The sequence below is a fragment of the Amblyomma maculatum genome, chromosome 10 (genome assembly GCF_055883805.1).
Source record: "Amblyomma maculatum isolate TAMU_Amacu chromosome 10, ASM5588380v1, whole genome shotgun sequence".
Classification (NCBI taxonomy): domain Eukaryota; kingdom Metazoa; phylum Arthropoda; class Arachnida; order Ixodida; family Ixodidae; genus Amblyomma; species Amblyomma maculatum.
In genome coordinates, this window is record NC_139353.1 from 23,487,262 (window position 1) to 23,513,711 (window position 26,450).

Below are 26,450 nucleotides of genomic sequence, written 5' to 3' on the forward strand. Positions count from 1 at the left end.
TGTGCACCGTCAAATACACAGACGGCGTCTGTATTTAATACTAACAATTCTTTAAAAGCTCATTGCGGGGCAGCCCAACTCAGCGAGGTGTCAGATGAGTATTTTTGACGCGTGATAGTTCGATCCACGTTCTCGGTTAATATAACTATAAAAAAAATTCGCTCACTTTGACGTTTACAGTCTTCAGTTTCGCAATATAGCCTTGCTCCCAAAATAAAAAATGATTATATAATCTTCGCAAATTGATCGTATAATCATTTACCTCAAAGTGCACATTATGCCTGTCCAGCAGCAGAATCTATCAGAGCGCAGTGACTGATTTCTGATAGTTGCTTGAATAAAAATCTATAAATGTTAGAAAACACCTTGTATACCATCTGTGACGTCAGGACAGGTACCTAGCGGCCAGTTTTAATCGCGGACTCTGGCACCTAAGAAGGTAACGATGATAGAAAACGTATACACTCCTTTCAGATTGGGCCGGGCCTGATCAACCGGGTGGCCAACGTGGACGTGACGTGGCACAAGGACATGTCCCCCACGCCCTGGGCCTCTCCGGACTTCGACCTGACGCTGGACCAACGTTCGGTGCTGGACGCCGTCAACCAGCTCACCTTCACGCAGCTCAAGCGTGAGTGGCTGTTTCACCCCGTGCACGCGCGTCTCCCCGCCTCTCAGAACCAATCTGCCAGAATAAAAATCGGGGTTATTGTTTTTTTTTAATCAAATGCAATAAACACGGAAAAACTAAGCAGAAATAAGGTGGTCCTGCAGTCGGGGAGTATTGGGGCGATGTGTATATTACAGGCGCGACCTGTTCAGTTTATCGTCCCTTGCTGTTTGTGATAGGAACGCCGTGATGACGTAACGCACCATTCATGTGTGTATGCAGGCTTTTGCTTCTCTGATTCTTGCATTCCGGAGTTGTGCACCATGAACCACCATCATTACAAATTCCCCAGGACGTGTCTTCGTTAGATAGCGACAAAGCACGGCTAGTTGCTTTATGGGCTTGCCTAAGCGGTAGCATCTACCTCTGTCTTGTTTCTTTTTTACAAGCGGAGCATCTAAGTGCCCTTCCCATCCGACTGCATTCATTCTCTCCTTCTCTCTCTCTTTTTCACTTTCATGCAGCTGACGGAGACGAGTCTGCAGGTAAACACGAGTGCTTGTAAATGCGAACGTGTCGCGCCTGTGCATGCCTCGCCGCCTGTTTCCTCTTGTTAATGTGATAGCAGAAAAAAAAAACGGCGGTTTCAGGAAATTTCTTGATTGGTCAAGGCATTTGTAACGTCACAGGCTTACGTGACATGAATAAGTGCTCATTGGCCGGTGGGTGCGTGACGTCACGATATCACGTGACCTAGAGGAGTTTGCAGGTGCGCTGGTAGTCTGCAACAGCAGTAAAAACAGTAGAACAGCGGACAGTAGAAGAACGACAACGAGCACGTCGGGCTGCAATGACAGGAACCTGTAGCGGAACGATCCTCCAAAGGAGCAGCGCTCATTCTGTCGAAAAGTCTTTTAAGGCGAAAGCCTTTGGCCGATGCGGGATGACGTCATAGAGGTCTCGACCAATGACAGAGCACCACCACAGTATGCGCGAATGCGTGCCTTATATGCCATATGTCAATGAAATATAAGTTAATTAATTATAAATAATAATAAAGTAACTCGTTAACTAGCTAATTAATGATTAATTAATTGTCTAAATTAATAATTACCTTCCTAACCACTAATCAGTTCGTTAATAATTACTGATCAATGCTAGTTGCGTAGCAGAATGCGGCGCTCAGGCTTTCGCCTTTCACTACTTTAGTCGCTAAAGTCCCTCGTAATTATTATTTTGGCTTGTTTGCTTGCTTGTTTTTGCTTCTGATTTTAGTACTGCGTCTTTTATCTCTCTGATCGCGCGCGATTCTTTGAGTGCAGCTCGCGCCTGCGTCTTCGCTGACACAGGTCGCCTTTTGAGGATACTCAGCGCGATTCGACGATCAGGAAAGGGTGCTGCACGAAAAAGAGACACCGCCTGCGTGACCCAGGATCAGTCGCACACTCGGCTTGTTCGTCGTAGGTCGTCCGAAAGCGGGGACATGTACATATAGGCACGGGGCATCGCACCTGTCGGCCCTCTTCGTGTATGGAGATTGGGGCGCCGCTCGTAGAAAGGAGGTGGTGCCGGTGTTGCTTTTGCCTCGTCGCCGCCGCTCACTTTTCTCAGACGCACACGCCGGCGGAATCTTAAGCGAGCACGGAGCTCTACGGTAACGAACTGCGCGCAAGAAAGAGCGCTCAACGCACATCGGCGCTTCGTGCTCAAAGCTCCTTCCCTCTCCCTCCTTCGCCGCCGACGCGCGTTCCGGAGGAAAATAAATATGAGGAAGAGAAGGCCGGTGTACTGCGGTGGAGCCGTCGATTCAACGCCTTCATCCGTGCACCTCGATTCCTCGCTCCCGGCGCTCTTTTCCTCTGCGCGCCTTTGAGCGATGAGTGGCGCGAATCAACAACACTGGCTGCACTGGTGTTTGGCTGGCTGGCTGGCTGGTGCGCGAGACGAAGAGTGGCGCGACCGCCGCTCCCGCCGTCGCGGCCTGAGTGGACTCTTTCCTTTGCCAGACAGTGGGAATCGTCTCTAACTAAACTTTGCGTAAAGCAAAATTGATTAATTTTAATCAGATTTTCCGTGCAGATGGCGGCCGTAGTTTTGTAAGCTAAGCCTAACTTGAGAAACAGTTCTCTCGAGGGACTTAGCTGCTCTCACCGTTTGCTTTTCTTTATGCCTTCCGCCTAGACAAGGAAGATGGAGTAGTCGGTATAACGAGGGGTTTATATAGTTGCAGTTTGAAAGTGTCGTTCCTGAGGCGCGCTGAATTGCCTCAAGTTCATCGCTTTGTTGGTGGCCCTCGCAGCATGCCTTGTGATGACGGGCTTCTGCAGGCCATGCTGCAAGCGACACTTGGGCAGGTATATCAGCGAAGAAAAGAGTATGGCAAACGTGGACGGTTTTTAGTACGCTCTGCCTCTCCGTAATGGACGGCCCGAAGGTTTCTTGACACCTGTAGTTTAGCATACAGGAACTGGTAGCGTGCGCTCCCATGGTGCGCTCTCTTAATTGCGCCGTGAGCGAGATGTTGTTCGCTACAGGATCGGTGCAGCTACTTCAGCCAGGCATGCTGCTGTTACTTGTTTGGCCCCGAAACGGCGGCCATTATGAGAAGCTGAGGAAAGAAACAAAATGTCGCAAATTGGGGAGGGTGTTGATTACTTCATTATTTTATGGTCGGTGCCAGCGCCGCTACTGCCGCTACTTCAATTGGCAACCCTGGGTCTCGATTAGGCGCACGACCTCCCTTCGCTCTTCTGTTGCGTGGTGCTGTTGAGTCTCCATCGGGTCAACTCGGTACTGCGGCGACTATACGGCCCCCACGGTTGCGAGCCCTTGGCGCGAGCAAGGCATGGCCTTCCTCTGGCACTCTCTGAAGAAGGGGGCAAAAGGTGTCGGGAGGGTGAGTCAGCGCGTGCCCCCCTCTCCCCCCTTCCTACCCCGTCTTTCCGGTGTGTGTAGGGATAAGGAGGGAAGGCGGCTCGCGAAACCGGTGCTGCACCGTTGAACACGGGAGCTTCGTCGAAAAGCCCGCTTCTCTTCCTCGCGCTGGTGCCGCCGCTGCATATCAAGCAGGTGGGCCAATTTTAAAAGGCGCAGCGCCAGCAGGTTGCGCCCCCCTTCCCCCTTCTTTTCTTGCAGGCAGAGCCGTCGTGCGAATGGGGAGGTTGTAAGAGGCTGGTAGGAGAATGGGGCGGCTTGTATGAGCTGCGAGGGTGTAGTGCTTCGTTCTTCTCGGCTCGTCGCGACAGAAGCGAGTGGGGGTTTTGATATGAAATGCGGCGCACTCTAGGAGAACGCGATGAGCTTCGCGTACTGCGAACAAGCTGTCACGTGCGTAAATAACAGTGTACACAGAGCGCGGGTGGTGCATTTTGCTTATGTACGAGTGTCGATTTGCGTCCCCTTTTGATGACCCTCTCGGTCGCTCTTCTCGGAGAAGAGTCTGTACTCTTGGGCTCTTTCTGTGACGAACTGTTAAAGGCTGTTTTTTTTAATTATTTTTTGGCTTATGAGGTTTTAACGTCCCAAAGCGACTCAGGGTATGACAGACGCCGTAGTGGAGGACTCCGGAAATTTCGACCACCTGGGGTTCTTAACGTGCACTGACTTCACACAGCACACGAGTGCCTTGCTTTCCTCCTCCAGCGAAAAGCGGCCGCCGAGGCCGGGATTCGATCCCACATTCTTGTGCACAGTAGTCGAGCGCCCTAACCAAAGGCGTCCGTGTGTTGCGCAATGTGAGTGCACGTTAAAGATACCCATGTGGTCGAAATTACTGCCTAGCCCTTCACTAGGGCGACTGTTCCCTCTTCCGGAATTGTTAGCATCCTCCATCCGCTCCCTCACAGCTTGTTTCTGTCGGTGAGCCTCAGCTGGTCGGATGGTTTAGCAGCTAGCACAGCGTCCTCCCAAGAAGAGCAGGATGGGGGGCCCACAGTCCCGTAATTTGTGCCTCTACTATCTCACACGTAGTCATTAGCATAAAGTCGCAAGCTAATGCATTACATGCGCTACCAAACGACATAAAGCCCCGCTTGCCGATTTCAACATCCTAGTAGCTCAGTCCCCTCAGCGATATGGGATAAGCGTTCGGCTTAGCTGTCTTCTTTGCTATGTGATTCATCTTCCGTGCAGCCTCTTTTTTTTTTTTTTTCATGATGGAAAGGCGGGAGGGAGGGCAAGGATTTAGTCATGTACTCGTGTTATTCTCCACCAAAGGTAGATGGGCATTTAACTGATAGAAAGAGATTCCAGGCTTCTAGAGCGCCGAAAAATGGAAATGCTCGCATTATAACTGTTTATAAACTCCGATTACCATCATTCGATAATCGGATATAAATCCACTCTGGGAAAATACCGAACAGTGTTGTAGGATAAATCGTGAACGTTGCCGCCCTTCATTATCATCTGCCCATGCGCGCCTAGGTGTATATATGAAAACTTATTTTTTCTAACGGCTGATTTTGAATACCCCCCCCCCCCTTTTATTTTAAATTTCTTTTTTTTTTTTGGAGGCAAGTGTTCTGTTGTTGGTCGCTGTTACTGAAATAGAAGCTACAGCTTGAGCTAACGGACGTCATAATCCCAGCTGGCAACGCATTTCATGCACTCTCTTGCGGTTCCCGAGTGATTGCTTCCATCACTTTGACAGTCGATTGCTAGCGTGTATAAGTTGGACCATCGTAAATGGCAACAAATACTTCACGCCCATGGACCAAACCTGTTGTTTTAATATTTCTGTGTGGTACTTGAAAATGCTCCATGCAACGCCGTCATATATAGCTGGAGAGAAACTTTACTAGAAGAAAAAAAAAAAAAGAACTCTACTGGCGCGTAGCCGCTCGAGAATGAAGTGTTCCACTATGTGTTCCTTCTACCGGTACATTACAGTCGTGTTGCTATAATTAAAAATCAAACTTTACCGAAAATTTGTTTGAATTATGCAGCATTCGAAATAGCGGGAGCCTGTGTCGTGCGCGTGATGCCGTCAGGACAAAAACGTCAGTTGTTATAAACCGGCAGTTCAAGCTACGCGAGGTTGGACCTAACGAGGCTTCACCGTAAAGGAAATATGAGCCAATCGCGCGCAGTTCTTGCTTAGAGTGGCTTTGAAAGTTCGGCTCCTGATTGGCTTGCGCCAGCTGTAGATTTTGTTTACAGTTGCGGTTGTTTGCGAGCCGGATATGTTCTCTCACTGACATCTGTAAAGCACCACTGAGCCTGCGGCAACGATGCGCGTTACGTCCCTTATCCTTTCTCCCCTTTTCCCCCGCCACAGCACCGGGCGCGCCGCAGCTCATACCGGAAGACTCCACGGCAGAGAACAACTGCGTCACGGTCGCCTGGCAGCAGCACGCCGGCAGCTTCGTCCAGGGATACGTACTCGAGTTGGACGACGGCAACGCCGGACCTTTCCGGGTAAGGAGACATCATTGTACACCACTAAACTCGGGGACACTTTTTCTTGGCAATGGAGCCAAAGCTACACAACCAAAACGCATCATCTTCCTACGCAGCTGAGTATAGTCCCTAGTTACATGACCAGTCTCTGCAAAAACAAATTGAAATCATAGCGCTAGTTATTTACGGTAATTTTTTATAACGATTTTCCGAAATGAAACTGTTATGCCTAAAACACTTGTCTTGGTTCCACCGGGTTTTCTTGTGCGATGCCTGTCACGGGTTTTAGAGACGCCCCGACTTTGCAGACAAGATGGCGGCTGCCGCCTGTTCGGGATCGTTCTGGTACTGGTTCGTCCACTCTGCAACGGTTGGAAGCGTTTTCACCAGACAAGATTCGAGTCAAGTTCAAGAGACGCTGGCTGTCGAAGCAAACGAAAGAAATGATCTGCAATGTCTATGCAGGCCGAAAGCCGCGCGGTCGGACTACATGGCGGAGCAACACGTTTAAAGATGCCCCGCCTCCTTACCTTTGCGCCCATTGCCAAGAAAAAGTGTCCCCGAGTATAAAGGTTATTTCAGCATATTAAGAGAGATTTAGCTTGCCGGAGACGTACAGACGTAGACGTATACCGGTTTGCCGGACCCTTCCTGCGCACGCGCATTGACAGGGTGAGTGCAATCGCGGCCACTGCGCCTGCGTGAGAGGGGTACGGTAAACCGATATACGTCTATGTGAGTACGTCTCCAGTAAGCTAAATCTCTATATGTACGAAATATACGTGCCTCACTGGTCTCCAATGTGGAGCGTTGCGAAAGAATATGCTAAAGCTAAAGAAAAAAGAAATAGCTGACATACCACTGCCCTTGGTACGTGCTGTGTGGACATCAAAGAAAGCACGACGGGCCAGCGCATGACAATGACTGCAATTTTATTTTCATCGCGAACGTACGCAGTGCCTGGTGAACAATACCTGCGCGGTTTATTAGCGAGCGTGAGCAGTGTTTGGATCGTTTGTCCCTGTCCGATGTGGTTGACGCTTGAGACGGGGCCGCGCGGGGAAGCACTCTTTGGATCGATCACATCCCTGGCGCGCGTTTTGGAGTTACGTTTCTTTTCCGAGAGCCGATGGCACACGATCCAAAGAAAAAGTTTGAAGAGGGGATAACGTGAGCATCATGTCTAAACTGGACCACCTGATTATTCGAAGCGGCCAATGATCGTTGAGGGCAACCGGGAAGACAACGCGTATCTCGAAGGTATAAGAATTATCAGCGCGCAGTCAACGATAAAAGATCAAGTGAGGATATTTTTCGTTATTTGTCTCTTCTACGCTCATGGTCGATTTCACGTCTTTCGTGGCTCGAACATTGCTTGAGTGAAAACAAACTCAATTTTCAATTCCGAGCTCTTGATTCCCCTTTCGCGTGCATTCAGTGATTGTATTTGCTAAAGGTGGTTGTGACGTAGACGCAGTGAAAGCTCGACTCTTGTTCTGAACTTTCGAAGCGGCTGCAGCTCTCGGGTAGCTGCGCCTAAATGTGAAACACCCATCTGGGATCCAGTGTCGCCGTTCTCACCGGTTCTGCACGCTGCAGTGTTTCTCGCGAGCGTTCTACCCATAATTGCCGGATAATGAGGTGGCCATGTTTTCCGCCGACCACGGCGGCCTTCGTGCTCGCTCCGGCCGCGCTCTGCGTTGTCCAACGGGCGAAGGGCAGCCGCCGCGGCTAACCCACACACGCCGACCAACAACACGTGCGGCCGGTTTCAGGTGGATGGATGCACTGCTCGCTCCAGATGGATGGCACCCTGGCGCGCTTGTCGACCGCGTCTCCCTCGGAGCATTAGCTTTATTGGGTTTTCTTGGGGCCCCGTGTCCCGACGGCTCGTAAAACATGTTCCTTCTCCTCTTTCCTTCATTCTTTCTTTCTGACTTTGGCGCTTTCACCTTTGGGTCGGCCGCGGCGGTGGACGGGCGTAATCGAATGAGGCCCGCGCGCACAGCAAAGATCGACGAGGGGAACGACGCAACGCGTTCCCGCGTCATACCCGCCGCCGCGTTCCGAAACGGCGAAGCTTCCCTTCTCTCTGCCTCTCTTGTACGGCTGCTGCATGGCGCGTGGTTGATCGCACTGTCGGGGGGCGCACTGAACGTTGGTCGTCGCTTGGGCGAAAGTCGAGCAAGTGAATTTTGCAGTGAACCGCGCGGGTCGCTCTACTAGTTGGTTTAGCTGTCTTATATGTTTGGCTTTGTTTTCGGCGTTGCGCCAGCACCAGCCGCTGTCGCTCCGCTCTCGAGATTCGCAGAGTGGGCGACACACGGTGCAGACAGCTGCGCGCTGCCAGAGATTCTGCCGCCTGCCATCACGCCGTTGCCTGTCACACTCCCGCCGCGCTGGTAGATGAAGAGCGGTGGGGAGGATGCTGCATGGTCGTCGGCGATCCGCGTTGACAGTTGGCTGAGCCGCACGCGCGGACCCCGCCGCCTGTCCAACTCGATGGACTTCAGTTCGGAGGCTGCGCCGGGTGCCGAGGCGCGAATGCAGTGCGCTACGCCTCCTCTTCAATCTTTGTTCTTCCTCGTGGCACCACGGATGGACCTTGTCCTCTTGTTGCGTGTAGCGCGTACGCCAGACGCGGACTCCTTTCTTGCGGAGCAGAGCCCAGCTGCTCCTCTGGTTCTGAGCGAAGGGGGGCATTTTGTGGAGCCGCGGCGGTCTCTCCGCCTCCGTCGTACGCTGTAGAAGGGATTAATATCGGAACGCTGGGAAACCGCGGTGACAACTCGGACGCTTAAAATCCTGGGCGCTGGATATGACATTGTGAGGAGACACTTCTTGGCCGTCGCTTCCGCACCACTAGTCGGCTATCGGGGCCGTTATTAGGCATCGCTGCGTTTCCTACTGGCGACTGGTCCCTCCGAATGTGTTCGATTGCGTCGTACTTCTTGCATGCGCGTATGTTCCTCCTTTACCCCTCCTTTTATTTTACTATTTCCCGTTTCCATGGTAAGCTAACGAACCCCGGTTTCGCCGAACTGGATGCTTGTTTAGCTGGTTGTGTTTGTTGCACTGTCGGCGCTTTCTGGTCTTCTTTTTTTTTTTTTTTTTTTTTTGTCGCCTATAACCCAGTACCATAGTCACAGAACTTTTTTTTTTTTTTCTCCGTTTCTTTAATTTCGTTTATCACTATCCTCGTATGTGCGGCAGCGAACGGAGAATTATGCCTCGTCCTCGAACTATATCTTCCTTTCTTTGCCCTCTTTATTTACGTTCCCGGACTGAGGAGGGGTACCTGTAATAAATATTTCATTACCACCACCATCAAGCACTTGTAGGTTATTTCCTGTCCCAGAAGTTGTTGCCAGGTAATATTTAAAAAAATGGGAAGCACTGTGCTTTGCTTCTAGCTAAGAAATAGCGTGAAGTAAAATCGCAGGCGGAGGCTTGTTGCCTCATGTTCATGTCTTATTGTTCTTTTTTCTTTTGCTTTTTTTTTTTTTCATCCCTGCGCTTCATTTCTGCTGCTCCGAGCAATCCGCGTAAGAGCTTAGCACTGAGAGACTATTGGAAAAGGAAATATTGAAAACGAGCAATACTGAAAGCGGGGGTGGTGGAGTATTCCTCTGGGACCTCTTCTTATAAGGCCCGCAAATTGCAAGTGTTTATCAGGAGCGAGGTCCGAGTGCGGACCGTAAATAGACGCGTTTCAAAAGCAGCGTCCAATTTCCAGGGGACTGGAGGTATTGTATGCGAAGTTTTGTTTCATTGTCGGTTCGACCTGCGCGGCTCTTGAGATTCGCCATCGGGATGGTCTTTCCCACGACCATGTTTCCCAGATATGGCGTTGCCACCTAGCTCATCTGTCAACACTTATTTTCTGATACGCGTGCGTGTGTGATCGTTGTTGTTATTATTGTTGTGGCTGTAGGCAGGAAAAAAAAGGAAATGCACAGGCCTGCTACTGGCTCTGTAGCTGAACCACCTCCGCTGCCTCGTGCAGACAGAAGAGAAGATAAGAAGAAAGAAAAGGAAGAGGGAAAGAAAGACGCGCGCTGTAACAACAGCCGTCGTTCACCACCGAAGCGGTGGCGGGTGCAAATGACTGCCTACAACAGATAAAAATTCGGTCGCCGCCGCATTGTTGGTCGTATTGGACGCTTATATCCGCTTCGGAAAGAGTCTTTCCGCCATCATCATCATCATCATCATTAACCACATTGAGTCCACTAGCTACGGTACAGGGGAGTTTCCCAACGACCTAGAGTTGAAAGCGACAACATTATTGCAACCAAGTTTATCTGCCAGTATAACGTCCCCTCCGGGTCCAGCTGAGTGGCTGGATACGTTTTCGGAGTACCGTGTTCCCTTTCCTCGCGCCGCCCGCCTTGGGAAACATGGCTGGCGCGGCCCAGTGTTGCCGGAGCAACTGACAACATATTTTAAAATCGGGGGCAGCCACAAAACTTGGCTGCTGTGGCGCCCTTTGCGGAGTGGCTGCTCAAATCGCCGGGTTGGTAAAGTGCTTTGTAGCTATCGGTGACAAGGGCCATTTGGTTGAACAACACGGGAGCAGGTGGTCAAGCACTGCTAACAGGGTGGCCAAGCTCGAGGCTTTGAGTGCGCGTATAATGAAGCGTGGTGGTTGGATGATGCCGTAACTTTACAATTATGTGACGGGGCAAAACGAAGCTAAGAGGCGGGCGAAAATCACGCGAAAGAGAATTTCAGCAGCTCGACAAAAGTGCGGGCGCCAGCTCGCCTGTGCAATGACGTCATACGTTGCAAGGCGCAGCAGCTCACGCTTTAGCTGTGTTCTTTGCGTGCCGAATTCCCGCCAGAGAACCCGCACCCTCATCTCCCCGTGTTTATAGTTTATAGTTATATACAATGCATGGAGGGGAGAGCAGGCCGTCCATATACGAGCCACAAGCGGGGGAGCGGGATGCAAGTATAGTTCACTTTAGTGTAGGCTGGCTGGAGTTCCCTTGATCGTTCTGCAGCCATTGCGGTTCCTCATCGTTCCTCTGTCGAGCTGCTTTCCCGACTCATTCGCCTTCTTCGTTGTCTTTTGTCGTAGCTTATGCCGCTCGACGTTTTCCCTGGGTTTACAGCGTTTCTTTTTTCTTTTTTTTTTCTTTTCTTTGCTAGTCCTGAATTGCCGCATCGTGGATCGATCGACTATCCGTACAACGCGTATTGATGAAGCTGTTGACCGCGGACGAGCGCTTGGATATTTCTAAGCGCAGTCTTTGCAAAAAGCAACCAGGCAGTGCGGTTTGCTCGACTCGCCCCTGTCAGTGGTAGTATGGAAACTTGGGCTAATTTATTGGGACGACCTCGCTCTGGCGGCAGCAAAATGGGGTGTGGGCGCAGTCTGCGCCAGCATCGTGTAAAGCGCTGGAAAGCGTGCACCGACGAACAGAAACTGACAATAGACAGCAACTCATCATTTCTGGGCAAAGTGCTCGTATGTAGCGCCTGGCTTGCGGCTGTACGCGGCTGTACTTCCGCGACAGTGCTCCCTCTAGAACCTAGCAGTTGCGATGAGACGTGGCTTTGTTTGAAGGATAGTTATAGTTACGGTGAGAACTATCTCGCTCAAGTACAGGTTTGTTAAACTATCGTTTTGCCGCAAACCACAATGCCACTTCTTCCACCGTGGTTATAGTCGCCCTTGCGCTCTGCACAGTGGTGACGCATACTGTATGCGCGGTCGCAAGCTGTGCGGCGCACCTAACGTTCCCTGTCTACGCGCGATGCTTGCAGGAGGTGTACTGTGGCAAGGAGACCCTGTGCACGGTGGACGGGTTGCACTTCAACAGTGCGTACCGGGCCCGGGTGAAGGCCTACAACGCCACCGGCGAGGGTCCCTACAGTGACGTCATCGTGCTGCACACAGCCGAAGGTAGGTGGCAGTTGATTGGGTGGTTGTCCCCTTTCCACGAGCTTTTTACAACACCGAAAATCGGAATCGTAAATAAGTCTGCGTATTCTCTCTCTCTCTCTCTAAACTATATCTTCCTCTCTCTCTCTCTCTACCCCGACTCAGTGGCATGGTTCACGCTGGACCCGGTAGCATGCCATCCCGACATAGTGTTGTCGGAGGAGAACGCCACAGCCCGCTGCGAGAGCTACGAGCACCGTGTTGTTCTCGGCTCCCTGGGTTTCTCTCGTGGTGTGCACTACTGGGAGGCTGCTGTGGACCGCTGCGATAACAATGCCGACGTCGTGGTTGGAGTGGCACGTGCCGATGTGGCCAGGGACATCATGTTGGGTGAGTAGAAGGGTCTTTTCGCGGTGCTCTCTAAGCAATTGAAAGACAGTCGCAAATTTTTTTGCATTTAAATTATTTGTGATGGATGAAGATAGGCGCAGTTCGCGGATACAAGACAGGCTGCAGATGAAAGGTGACTCCGGATTCATGGAGATCGGCATGGTCATGCGTTCTCTATTGTGCAATGATGGGCGATAATCGGTTCTCCCAGATCTTCTAATAACTTATATGCAATTATTTGGTTGCAAGAGACGTAAACACTCATAACAGTGAAATCTCGTTGATACGATCCCGCTTAATACGTTTTTTTTTTTTCGAAGTTTTTTTTTTTTTTTTTTTGCGTTCTCGGCCGACGTCATATAAAAGCAACGCATTTTCATCCGGGCTCACAAAATACAATTGTAATATAACGCGATCCTATTTTCACGTTGGTTTGGATTATACGATCGCGAAAAGATATGAAAAACTCGCATAGTTTCGAAATTCCTTCGAAGAGGCAGTGAAATTTGTCTAAGTGAGAGGGTGGGCGATAGTAGCCGCATAACGGCAACGGTCGTGGCCGATGTTTCAGTACTATTTGCTCACATAATGACCCCCTCCCCCTTCCTCTCACTTTTGTAGTTGAAAATTTATTATTATTATTTTTTTTTTTTAGTGGTCCTTGTGTTTTGTGCCCTCGCTATCGCAGCCCATAGTGCTGACCTTGGCAGCCTGTCAAGATGCTGTGCGCCGATAACATCTCCGCATGTTTATCTCTTGCCCAGATCTCCCACGGGTATACCGCGGGGGTAACGATCTCGGCAAAGTTGGCAGGGCGCCAAGTTTTTTTCTTCCTGGCTTTCCCGCGGCTGCGGAGTTAAGTTATAAAACTGAGACTCCTTTCTGCGAGTTTCAAAAAGGCTTCCTTCTGGCTTTGAGATACAAAAAGTCAGGCACAAAATGACAGGTTATTCAAAGCGCAGTGATTAAAGTAAGTTGTATGCCAAGTATGTTTCATTCGCGACCTTTTGGTACTTGTTTCGGATGATACGACTTTCGGATAATAAGTTTTAACATTCAATAAGCGTGTTAATCATATCAACGATATTCCACTATTGCGCTGATCGAGCAGTTTTTCGTCACAAAATGCTGAAGAGAACATATCAGGACATTTTCAGTCACATATTCACCCAGTTCGCATGACCGCTTTTTTCCTCAAAACAGCATTCTCGTTGATGCAAAGCTGAAACCGAACTGCGAACAGCTCCGGCGTCACTACAGTATGCCAGTCAAGTTTTTCTGCCCTACCAGTTGGTATGGCTAGTACTTTGGAGCCATTAAGTTGAACTGCATTATTGGCTTGTATATAATTAGTCTACCTGTTTTTGTTTTTGCAAAAATGGCCATCTAAAATTGCATTACCAAGCCACCATTTACAAGTGCCCGTGCTAAAGGCCGCTCTAGCCGCGATGCATGGAGTTTCTCTGCTCCCCCCCCCCTCCCCCTTCTATGCAAGAAAAAAGGGAGTGGGGAGGAAAAGTTCTAACTATACATGTGAATCAATTGCACTAAGAAAGTTCTACCCGGCTCACATACTGTGGCGGTTGTTTTCACAGAGGAGGCGTGTGACTGAAAAACTTTCAACTAGTGGCTTTACATCCGGTAATCTCAGGGGAGCGTGGCGTCGTTCCTGAATCCGAAACAATGGGACAGTTTGCTTTGCAGGCAGATGGCTGGGTTGCAGCAGTGAGTACACAAAGCATGGAAAATGTGCTGTGTTATCGCCATGGACCTCCATTTGCTTTCAACCGCAGACCATGTGCTTGCGTTATTACGCATCTGTCGCGAAATACCATTGAGAGTGCCACGAGGAGCAACGCGACACAAATACATATGTCACTTTTGGCCCCTGCACAAATTGGGCCTTTTCTATTTTTCCTACAGTTTCGCATTAAAATCGGGTAATTGCGGTATTTCGTATGAGTGATGTGAGTGTTCAATCACCCGTTGCAGGTAAGGATGACAAGGGCTGGAGCATGTACATAGACCACCAGCGTTCTTGGTTCCTTCACGCCGACCGGCACGAACACCGCATGGACGGTGGCGTCGAGAGGGGCTCAGTCATTGGCATCCTGCTCGACCTGGAAAGGCGCCAGCTCTGCTTCTACGTCAACGACGAGCGCCAGGGACCACCCGTTGCCCTGGGGCCCCCCGTCCAGGGACCCAACACCGCTCTTTTCCCGGCGTTCAGCCTCAACCGCAACGTGCAGCTGACTGTCCACACGGCCCTGGACCCACCGCAGTCATCAGACGACAGTGACGACGCGGCAGACGATAGCGAGGAAACGCGCGAACTTCCCGATCCACCTGCCGCCAGGATCACACCCAGCTTGCCACCACCGGTGGTGTGAAGCCTCTCTCGGCAGCTGCGAATTAAGTGGGCCCTTATCTTACTTTAGGGCCTACATGTTGGCAGGTGAAGCATGCTTTAGCTCGAATGGTAGCGCAAGTGGAAAGATGTGCCCCGCTTACGTTGTGTGAAGTTGCCTTGGTTGGTTGCCGTGCAGGAGTGTTGCTGCCGGGAAGGTGCATCTGTCACAATAACATCTAGCACTTGCTGATTGTACAGTGTGGCTTTTGCAGGGAATCTGCCACAAGGAAATGACATCATCGTAACTTAAAAAAATAAAAAAAGAGTTACTGATTTGACCCTTGCTTGTGGGGCAGTTTCACAGAAGTCCACATTGTGGAACACATTGTTCACCGACCAAAACAAAGGAGTGAGGACAAAGCCAGAATCGTACACAAACGGCGAATACATTTCATCATTTTGAAGCATGTCGTAATTGTCTACTTTGTACTTTGTTCACATGACTACCTGGCAGCAAGTAATTAGCCTTCATAGTCATGACACAAAAAGCTGCCATTGCAATACTGACGAAGTCCAGGCTGAACCTGAGACTGAGATATGGATCCATAAAGAGGTCCTACAGAAATTCCATTTGGCCTGTCATTGTGCTTAATTAGATGTCTTGCCACATTCGTTATGCATAAGCATGCTCGTATTCCAGTGCATATCACTGAAAACAGAACAGCAGCATTTGCCGACTTTCCTGCTCTGAAAGAGAGGGGCATGCGTTCACCTTTACTCGGAGCTTGATTGCTGCGAAAAAGAGACCCTGTTTGCTTTCCGGTGTTCTAGTGCATGAAAATTAAGTTCATAAATTTTACTCTGAGTTGAATGGAAGAAAACGCAGTGTTTCTCAATGATCACAGCAGTTTTTCAGAGTTGTTGAATGCTATATTTTAGTTTCTTTAGAATGGGGACATATCATGAACAGGTTTTGAGACTTGACAAATTTTGGCATGAACATTTTATTGACAGGTTTCAAAGGTGGCAACTGGGATGGAAAGAAGTTGTTCCAAGCCCCATTATGGAACATATCAAGCATTATTATATTCATAATAGATTTACCAAGTTGTCTTTTTGACAGTTCTACATGTCTAGCTATCCTTGTCATGAGCTCAGTGAATTCAGCTGGGCTGAATCGCAGTATGCTTTTCCAACAAAACTGCCAGTTGTGTTTATTTGCTATATGTTGTACATTATGACCGTGCCAGTGAAGGCAGAATACTTTTGCTTAATCCTCATCTAGTTGGGCGCACTGGTATGTGGTCAGTTGGAATCGAGCGTTTCTTTCTTTTCTTTTTTTCTTTCATACCGCACTTCAAGACACATACAGAGTTTATTATCTGAATGGTATGCCGAACTGTTTATTGAGGGTGACACACACACATATCAGCATATTTAGGCAAATTGTGTACTATCAAAGGAGAATTGTCATGTTTCATTACCAAGGCATCGAGCTACATATGGATGCCTTCTTCTGCGAATATATGGCAAAGGGTTGAATAAGTCAGAGTGCAGGTTACACTATTTGCAGTATTTTTCGTGTTGTCATAACTATCGGTTCTAAAATCCTTGCTTGAAACAAGACCCTTGTGTTATACATGTTTGCGCGTTGTTTTTGAGCTGTTATCACAAACTAAACCATCCTGTGATGGGGACTTAAGTGCATTGGAATGTTGGTAATTTTTTTCAGGAAATGCTCATAGTTCACAAGTACTGTTCAACTTGATAGCCCACTCAGGCAGCTTTCTACAGGGACAGACTGGATACACAGGCAACATATCTTGAGAGAAATACCGGTGAAGGCCAGGTGTGCTGGCTTCTGTCCTGTGTGGTCCAATGCTGTTATGCAGGATGCAGGAAACAAGCACTGCATCTACAGAGCTCATTTATAGTAAAAGCAGAATACTTGTAAAGCATAAAATTGCTGCTTTATGGGGTTATTTGGTGCCTATGGTGTGTCTTGCCTTTAGTCTTGTGTTATATTTATTTTGCTGCCAACATTCTTTTTGTTGGACCACTTTGTATGCCGTATTGTGGAAAGAGCGGAAGACTGATGTATGTTTACAGTGTTGTCAAAGCCATGTGGCATCAGTTTGACAAACATGTTGACTTTTAGCTGCAGGCGATCTCGGTGAGTGACACTGAAAGACCAGAGAAGATACTTTTTAGTGACATTTGGATGGAGATCTTGACATTTTGTACTAATGTTGATAGGCAAAGTGTGTACTAATTCGAGTTTTTTCTAGCTTCACTACATCAAAATGTTCTTTAAGTATTGTTGTCCAACTAGCGGGCATGATCAGTAGCTCACTAGATAACTGGAATGCAGATTATTGGGATCATCTTACACCCCCCTCCCCTTATTCCTTGAAATTTTGGCTGCTTTATCTATTCCTTGTGAAAAGATATCACTTTGCTTAGTTTAAATCATGAACCTACTTCAGGGCTCAAAAAATAAAGTGCAGTGTTTGCCATGAACATTTCTATATCAACAAACCAGCCTTGTCTACATTACAATGTACACTAATGCGTTTCTTTCCACCATTACGTTCACTTCTGGGAACGAAGAAAATGCATGTAGCCAATGAAACTAGTCAGATATATGTAAAGGAAGTTTAGTGTCAGTTGAATGATCTCCACAGTCAGTGCAGCTGGGTGAGTGTGTTACGTTTAATTGCAAACACCACCTACCAGGAAGACTACAGTGCAGTACTAACAGTTTTTTTTTTTTTTCAGTTGTTTGTTGGTGAACCTAATGACAAGCTATCATGTTAGCTGGTCTTTTAGCAGCATGGGCATATGCTACTGCATGTTAAAATACAAATCACACTTCTAAGCATAGCAGAAAAGTTGTCAAATCTTAGTTGAAGGTTGTTAAGGGCTTGGATGCTTAACTTTCACTTCCACGCTGCTGTGACAGCTGTTTATGAATGAAAGCAAAACAGGCCTGTATTCTCCCCAACAGTATATTTCTTGATGTTTGAACTCTTGCGGTCGCATTAGGCACCAATAGCATTCTTTATTTTTTGTATGTGAATGTTTAATCACGGACGTAGCCGGGGGGGTGGGGGGGTTCGATGTCAGAACACCCCCCTAAATTTTCTGAGAGCTGCATCCCACCCTCCTTTTGGCCTTCCTGTTTGTTTTTTTTTTTTTTTTTTTTTTTTTCGTTTGTTTTTCGACAGGCGGCATTTAACCGCTCTCCCCCCACCCTTCCGGAAAAAAAAATTTTCCTGGTTACGCCTCCGTTCAATCATGTAACCAAGTCAGTTCTATGTTACAAGAACACTTTTTGAAATATACTTTGTGTTATTCAAGACTGCATGTTTTATTAGCAATGGCTTGATCTGGTCACTGAAGCTGTTAAACGTGGCAAATATGGCACTGCTAAACATTGGTAAATTTCGGCCATGGCTTAACCTTGGAAAGAGCTGCAAAGTAAGCAGTGGTCTTGAAGTATACTAGCAGGTAGACCTTGACAACTTGCGAAGAGTGCACCTTGAACAGCTGTGCGTTTCTGGTCTGCGTAAGGTATGAGTGGACATTGCTCTGTAACAGAAACATTGCAAGAATTGTACTGCAGTGAGCTGCTGTATGAACGAGTTTGTGGGGGCTACTTGTGAGTGCTCTACCTTCTACACCAATGTTATAACTCTCATATGTTTTTCATCGTACGTGCTTCAGTGTCATAAACTTTCATCAGACATATCTCATCCTAGGTAGTCTCTGCACAAATAGCAAAGCACAGTGTGGCTTTGTTGAGTTGCACCATTTGTGCAGCTATTTTGCAGTGCGCAACAATTTTGGTCTGCGCGTACCACTCACTGGTGCTATCACCAGGCTAGCTACCAGTTTTTCTCTTTGAGTTTGTTTGCTTCGTTAATGCCACTGTGTTATGCCTCAACATCGCATTGAAGTGGCTTAGAATAAAGACAAGCTGCACTTTTTTAAAGTTTTTTGTTTTGAAATGTTAGTTATTCATAAAGCCACTTACTGAAGGGTGTTAATGTGGGCAGAGTTGCGTGCGCCTCTGCGGAAATGTTTTGTAGGGTCCAGCAGAGACTGCATTTTCAAGTCAGGTGTCTTCTGTGATTGTAGCAGTCTACTGATTCAGTGAAAGCCCCTCTCAGCGTATCATCATGAGGTGGCTTGGAGCCGGTTTAGGATTCCCACACTGCCAGGGTTTGCTTGCATGCCATGGTTGTATACTTATTTATTCTGCAATACATTTAGTATCTGCGTTGTCAGTGCATATATATGTTTCTTGAAGCATATATAGCGTCCACACATTTGTTTTTCTTTCTTTTTTTTTACCTTTAGCACCCATGGAATGAAAGTTTTCTGGCTGTAAATAGCAGAGAGGCTTCCTCTTTCCTTTGTTGCTGCTGTAGCATATGTAGCATAATCAGTAGAGAAGTCACTATGATGTTTTTCTTGACATTTTTATGTAATGCAGTGCTACACTTCATGACTGAATAAAAGTTCCTTCTCTGCATCTTCAAAATGTTTGTCCTGGCCAGAGATATTTCCTAGATATCTGGGAAATCATGCTTGCTACAAAACGTTGATTTAGCACCAAGCAGAGGTTATCTTTTTCCAGGAAATCGTGCCCACTGCAGGCTTTTGACTGCAACGAATCCTGTGAATTACATGACTGGTTGAAATGTTCAAGTTAATTTTTTCCGCAGTTTGTGTGCACAAATGTATTTATTTAACTTTTCTCACTGAGAAAATGGGGTTAATGTGGTTTTCCCAGGGGAAATTTTACACCTCATGTGGCCGTGCATGTGTAGAAGAAAGGGGCGTCTTCACCTTGAGTCAAATTTGTGGATTATATCACTGCTGCTGGTACATCTTCCTCAAAACTTACTTAATCTTTTGTGTGCTGGATAGTGAACTTAATCTTTATTTAGATGAATATTTTGCTTAGCGCTCAAATTGTTTAGTGTGAAAAGTGCAATATAGAGAGTGGTTACTAGCTCTTTCTGTTAATTTTTTGCATGCTGGGATTTTTAAGTATGAAAGCCAACAATATGTTTCAAGTGCTAGACTCGTGCTAAATGCAGCTGATATGCGCAATCCTTGCCAAAAGAAACCACCAGGCTTTTGGGTTTGTTTCCCATGCACCCATGTAGTGGGCTACTTATTACACCCCTCAAACTCACAATCTGTGGAACGCAAGCAGAACCCCCTATCCTCATCTTTTGGGACCTTTTAGTCTTTAAGAGGCCTGTAAGGGGGCAAATGTCTGAAGAGCAACCCCCATTGCCTGGTTACTTTAGTCAAACATGGTACCAGCTGTAGCTAAGAATTTCCAAGTATGGAAATGTGTCAGTGTGCAGCATCCAGATTTTCCATTCTTAGGATAGCTCTGCTATTCCAGGAATGTCTATGGTTCTGAAGCTTGTTGGCTGGTTTCGCACACATACTGACCATGATTAAGTATATGAGGCTTGTGAATTTTGCGGGCCATTTTTAAATGTTCGTTTATTTCAACGTTTAAGTGCTGATATATAGTATAAATAGAGATATGAGAAGTGCAAGGCACCCCAGCGATGCATGAGTGGTTCAGCGGTAGAGTTCAAAAAGGGATGCCTGGAAAGATAAAATGGTGACATTAGGTTATTCACAAAATGGAATAATTTTTTTCTAATCAAGTAGGTAACAACTAATCTAGTGATACCAAAAGGACTAGTCGTTTTTATACAATGATATCTCGCATCACATGTGCAGGGGTGGGAGGAAGAGGCTAAAGTGAAGGCCCCTTAATAATCTAACCAGCCACGGTCGTTCAGTAGTCACTCGTTAGGATGCTAGATATCTGTGCAGAAGGATGTGGGATCGAATCTTGGCCGCGGCAGCCACTTTTCGATGGAGGTGAAAAGCTACGCGCCCGTCTGCTGTGCAATGTCAGTGCTAAGAACTCAAAGTGGTCAAACTTTCCAGAACGCATCTCTCATAGCCTGAGTCGATTTGGGACGTTAAAGGGAAGCTGAAGAGGTTAAATAACAAGCCTCTTTAGCATTTCTCCTCCATCGTAATTCAGCGCACACACAAAAAAGAAATTAGATGGTCAATTAGATTCTCTCAAGAGGAGAATAGCGAAAGCCTACCTTTCCTCTCCTATCATTTGCCTCTCATTGTTTGCTTCTCGTTGGGTTACAGGAAAGGAAAGGCGCAATATCTGTCACACAAGTGTGTTTGGAGGGTAGGGTACATCATCACTCCTGTCGCGTGGCGTTCCTTGGCGCACGTTCAAGTGTGGGCATTGCAGATTGCAGGAACGCTAATCTCGCGGAATATGACAGATCTCACGCTCGGGATTTCGTTGCATGAGCCTAGAAAGGCTTTCGTCGTAAAATCGCCTTACGTGCAGCAGAAAGCATTTTGACTACCCTGCTGCAATCCTTGGAACGCCCCCTATTTCGAGAGGGAGAGATAAAGAGGAAGAGTCTCCGTCTCTCTAGGAAGAGAGAGAGTCTCCCTCTCTGCTCTCTCTATAGAGAGATAAGGAGGGAGTATTCGAGGGGGGAGAGTGGAGGGAAAAAGGAGAGCTGAGCGGGTGAGCTGAGTTGGAACGCGAGGACACCGTAAACGTGAACACGATGCCTAATGTGTGTATCCTAGAGCATAACCTAGAGCAAAAAAAAAAACAAAAAATGCCGACCAACAGTTAAACCGAATTAAACCGTGCTTTAGCACGTCTAACTCGGTTTAACCTTTGTTGAAACCGTGCTAATTTTTTTTTTTTCTCGGCAACGGCGACGCCTTTTCGACCGAACTGTATATTCTCATGTTTTGGGTGACGATGTAGCGGCCCCGCCGCGGTGACTCAGTGGTAAGACGCCCGGCTACTGAACCGTGAGTGCTCAAGTTAAATTAAATTGGTTCACAGGAAGGGAAAGGCGCAGTAACTGTCACACTTGCTCTGTGGACACCCGAACCGCGCCGTAAGGGAAGGGAGGAAGGTGGGAATGAAAGTGGAAAGAGAGAAAGAGGGGCCGCCGTAGTGGAGGGCTACGGAGGAATTTCGACCACCTGGGGATCTTTAACGTGCGCTGACATCGCACAGCACACGGACGCCACTTCGTTTCGCCTCCATCGAAACGCAGCCGCCGAGGCCGGGATTCGATCCCGGGAACTCCGGCACAGTAGTCGGGCGTCTTACCAAGTTCGAATCCGAATGCCGGCGGCTGCGTTTCGATGGAGGCGAAACGAAGAGGCGTCCGTGTGCTGTGCGATGCCAGTTGTTGCCGTGGCTGTAGGAAGAAGGAAAAGAAAATGCTCGTGCCTGCTACTGGCTGTGTAGCCGAGCCACCTCGTGCGGACTGAAGAGAAAACAAAGAAAGAAAAAAAGAAGAGGGAAAGAAAGACGCGCGCCGCAACAACGGCCGTTGTCCACCGCCCCCGAAGCGGTGGCGAGTGCAATGACGGCCTACAACAGATAAAAATTCGATGGCTGGCTGGCCCCCGCCGCAAGCGGCGTTGACCTACGTCCCAGCCCCGTAGGATCAGGAGCTAACTACCACCGCACAAAAATAGCGCACTCAATGCCAGTGCACGTTAAAGAACCCCAGGTGGTCGAACGTACTTGCTGCTATCTCCCTGGCCTCTATCGAGTTACTCCAGAGCCCTGCACCCGACCTCGGCGGCTGCGTTTCGATGGCGGCGAAACGAAGAGGCGTCCGTGTGCTGTGCGATGTCAGCGCACGCTAAAGATCCCCAGGTGGTCGAAATTACTCCGTAGCCCTCCACTACGGCTCCTCTTTCTCCCTATGCACTTTCACTCCCACATTCCTCCCTTCCCTTACGGCGCGGTTCAGGTGTCCACAGAAACAAGTGTGACAGATACTGCGCCTTTCCCTTCCTGTGAACCAATCAATCAATCAACCAGAGCCCTCCATTAAGGCACTCCTTTCTCTCTTTCCGCTTTCACTCCCACCTTCCTCCCTTCCCTTCCGGCACGGTGCAGGTGTCCACAGAAAAAGTGTGACAGATACGGGGCTGGTATTACAGAAAGTGAACGCAAATTGAACGCTTTTACCTCACCTGATACGCACTTTCGCCGAAAGGAAAAGCGTTCAGTTCTAAGGCTTTGAGCGGAAGTGCTTCCAACCAATCACAGCGTTCCGAACTGAACGCAGTTCTGTAATTCGCATGACTCGAGGTCAGGGTGATAGGGTGATAGCGACACTTTCGATAAGACGCAAACTCGGAATACAGCTAAAGGTGTCCACGTGGACGCAAGGGCCTCATCGTTTCCTCCTAAACTTTATTAGAACAGCCAACCTTTTTTCTTTCATTTAATACCCCTTATAATTTTCTTTCTACATCTTCCTTTATGCCCTGTGGCAATAAGCAACGTTGTTAAAAAAGAACGTGATAACGTTGATAGGTTCTATATATTTTCACTTCTCAGACACATACTGTGGCTGTTTCGTTTCTACCCCTATATTCGCGAGCTTCTCTTAACCAAATCGTTTATTACGAACATGTCCTCGATGGCTATATATGTGCTATATAGTATGCGGTTCAAAGTGCGTATTTGTCGCCTTATAATTCCGGAGACATTGCTAATCGACTTACGTTGGAAGCGTTCATAGGAACCGGAATGGCAAATGTTGATGGAGCTGAAAGAAAACGCAGCGTTATCGCGATAACTTTTCCGGTACTTATTTTCGTCCTGACTTACCTGTGGGAAACTCGGCGCTACCTGAAATGGACAAGAATAAGTATTAGCATCATTCTTTACACCTAAGGCAGTGTTGCCCGCGTTTCCCAGACGTCAGCCATATAAGAGGACATGCATGTCTTTCGCGCTGATTTTTTTTTTTTTTAACTTGCGTTGATTGAAATATGTTGCTGCGCTTTTGGGTGCAGCACACGTGATCATGATTGCAAATGGTTATTTAGGATACCGTCCGCGAATCGAGATGCGGCTCGAGGAAGGTTTCGCTGTACCTAATCGGATCGGCTGACTTCAACTCAACACCATGGTCGCGGCTCTGTTTAAGTGAGCAACTGCTCATCTCTAACTTAATATGCCGCCACACACTGTGTACGGATACGTTCATTTTTTTCGCTCTGCCAAGGGACACTGCCTGTGCATCATATTTTTTTTAATGTTTTTTTTTTTTTTTTTTTTTCAGTTTTCCCGTTCGATGTCGATTAGGTATAGAATAAAGTCCTTGCTTTTCAGCGACTCAGCCATGCTTTCTGGTGTTGTCTTTGTTGTAAATGTAAGCTAACTGCATGTTTTGATTGTGTCGCCGCATTTAACGAAGCAGTGACGACTCTTGGGCAGCTGGGTAAAGCCACATCTTTCGTGCTTTGCTTTCGTTCGGTGTGCTAGTTCTCGATTTCGCCCGCCATGCATGAAGCGGTGATAGATCTGTAGCTGAAGTCAAAAACACATGGAAAACAACTAACTGCTGCCACGCTTCTCAAGTTTACAGGCAGCTCACAAGTCACTCAAGCTGCAAAGAAACCATACACGCTGTTCCTAAATTGATCTCCGCTGCCACCTAGTTACATTTTTTGAACGCATGCCGCGCAGTTTGGCCAACGGTTGACGAACGAAAGACGCACAGAGGTGAAGGTGAGTTGAACCGACGCCGAAATCGCGTACGTATGGTGTAAGACACTGACAGCTGAAACTATTTCAGCGCAAAATCCCTTTCGACATTCTGTATTGATGTTTCAGCAGCGAGTAATATTGTAACGTGAACACACTACGAGAAAATGCAAGCTGAAATGTGCTGGTGAGACCTGGCGCCTGCGCCTTTACCGGCGCCTGCGCCTTTACCAGCGCCTGCTCCGGAGAGCGTCTGCTAGCCGCGCACCGCGTAGATGGAGCCACGATTGAAATAAGAGAAGAGGTGCGTCGGCGCCGGAGGGGGAGAGAGGAGATGGCGCTACATTTAGTTTATTGAGAGGTTTTACGCTTGTCAGGTCGGGTCCGGTGGGGTCGAGTCCACTCAACTCGACTCCGCAGTCGGGTCCATCATATGCGATGCAGGCCGGCCCAAACGAGGATAAACCGATTAGACAGTCGTTAATTTGAGCCTGTACGTCAAAATAGTGGCCGCAATGGCTTAGTGTGTACCCTGTATAGGTACCGTTTGGCGGGCATGAAGTTTAACGGGTCGAGTAAGAACCTGACCTGCGTGATGGTACTCACCTCGCGTGTAGTTGTACGCCACGGATCCGAGGAGGATGGTGAGTAGAGTAGCCAGGGCGATGGCGAAGCGGGTAAGCTGCGTCGTAGTATCTGGCGTCCCCAGCTCAGACTCGTGGAAACTTCTGTACTCCGCGAAGTAAAAAATGGAGGCACGGCTGAACAATGTTGTCTGTGCTACGGGCAAATGTGAGGGATGTGTTCAGAAGTGACGCCTTCTGGGCCGTGACTTTATCGACAATTGTGAGTGATATAATTTATAAATATCTCACATTGGAATGGAAGTTTGGAATGTCTCTTTTTTTTGTTTTCAGAGAACATTATTTTGAGGCCTAAAGGGGCGAATGCCTATTATGCCGCATTATAATGACAAACACGTGCCAATTTCGCAAAAAAAAAAAAAAAACAACCTTTTATAAGCTATAAAACGTTTAAAAAGGGAATGGTGGATGTCGCAACAGTGGCCGCTTTCGCCAGCAAACTGCTGAGTGTCAAGATAAATTTTCGCGCCTGCATCTTAGAGGCTAGTAATACCGCACCTCACTGCTAAACGGCGATCACGGAGTCATTTTCGGTATGGATGGCACGCGCTTGAATGTAATGATGGGAAAATTTTCAGATCCAATATTTTGTCAATAGTATAAATATGCGGATATCCTGTATACACTTAAAGAAAACAAAAAGCTACCCGTATAGCCTGTGCTGCCTGACAGATATCCGCGATTAGAACGACCATCCGAATTTTCTATCTGAAATAAAAACAAAAGCGGAGTGATAGCTAACAATATGAATGGGAGCTACAAAAAAACGGAGTGATAGAGTGAATAACAATATGAATGGGAGCAGCGTTACGCCTACCATGGCCACTCAGTCGGAGCGCACTGTATAGTTCGGTTCCACTGAGCGGCCGTGTGCCTAACCAATACGTCCTTCGAATGTATACTTTATTTTAATTGTTTTCCTCTCGCTCTTCCGCTCGACACGGCACAAAAGTGGACGGTACAAAGGAGCCACACATCGAAGCGCCTTCAGCAGGCCATTCTCCCCTAGATCACCATTTAAAAAAAAAATAATAATAATCTATAGGGACTGTACAAGCACTGCCACACCACACAAAGTGCATGGCTCTGAAAGATAGGAAATAGCCCGTTGACATCATAAGTGACATAAGGAAGTAAGAAAGTGACCTAGTGGCTGCAAAACAAAATGCGACAGTCTGCCAGGCTTATTGGTACTAACTATAACTGCTCAATGGAGGGTCAAATTCTAAAGTTAAAGCTCAGCTACTTTGGTCATCTGATGAGAAGAGAGGAGTCGCTGGAGAAAGATTTGATGTTGGGAAAGGTTGAGGGTCGCCGGAGAAGGGGTAGGCAGCGAACGCGTTGGTTAGATGGCATCCTCGAGGCACTGCAGATGAAGTTATGTGATGTTAGGAAGATAGTGAGAGACCGGAAAGCGTGGCGTGACATGGTCCATAGGGTCACGAAGAGTCGGACACGACTGAACAACTGAAGTGAACTGATGAGAACTGTCCCGAATTCCTGGTAATCTACATGCGTTCCTTTCCTCTCGCAAGGCTTTGTTGTGCACCGCC

The 26,450-nt window shown here is 47.9% G+C and overlaps 1 protein-coding gene across 1 annotated transcript in view; it reads left to right on the forward strand.

Annotated features, from left to right (window-relative positions):
* The window catches only part of Trim9 (E3 ubiquitin-protein ligase Trim9), a 209,690-nt gene extending 190,507 nt beyond the window's left edge, over positions 1 to 19,183 (forward strand). Inside the window, exons 4-8 of the mRNA XM_084582230.1 lie at positions 475 to 631; positions 5,886 to 6,025; positions 11,780 to 11,918; positions 12,063 to 12,287; positions 14,280 to 19,183. Of these exons, the coding sequence (XP_084438356.1) occupies positions 475 to 631; positions 5,886 to 6,025; positions 11,780 to 11,918; positions 12,063 to 12,287; positions 14,280 to 14,677 (1,059 nt within the window). The 3' untranslated portion in view covers positions 14,678 to 19,183. The remainder of the gene's footprint in view (positions 1 to 474; positions 632 to 5,885; positions 6,026 to 11,779; positions 11,919 to 12,062; positions 12,288 to 14,279) is intronic.
* The last annotated feature ends 7,267 nt before the right edge of the window (positions 19,184 to 26,450 follow it).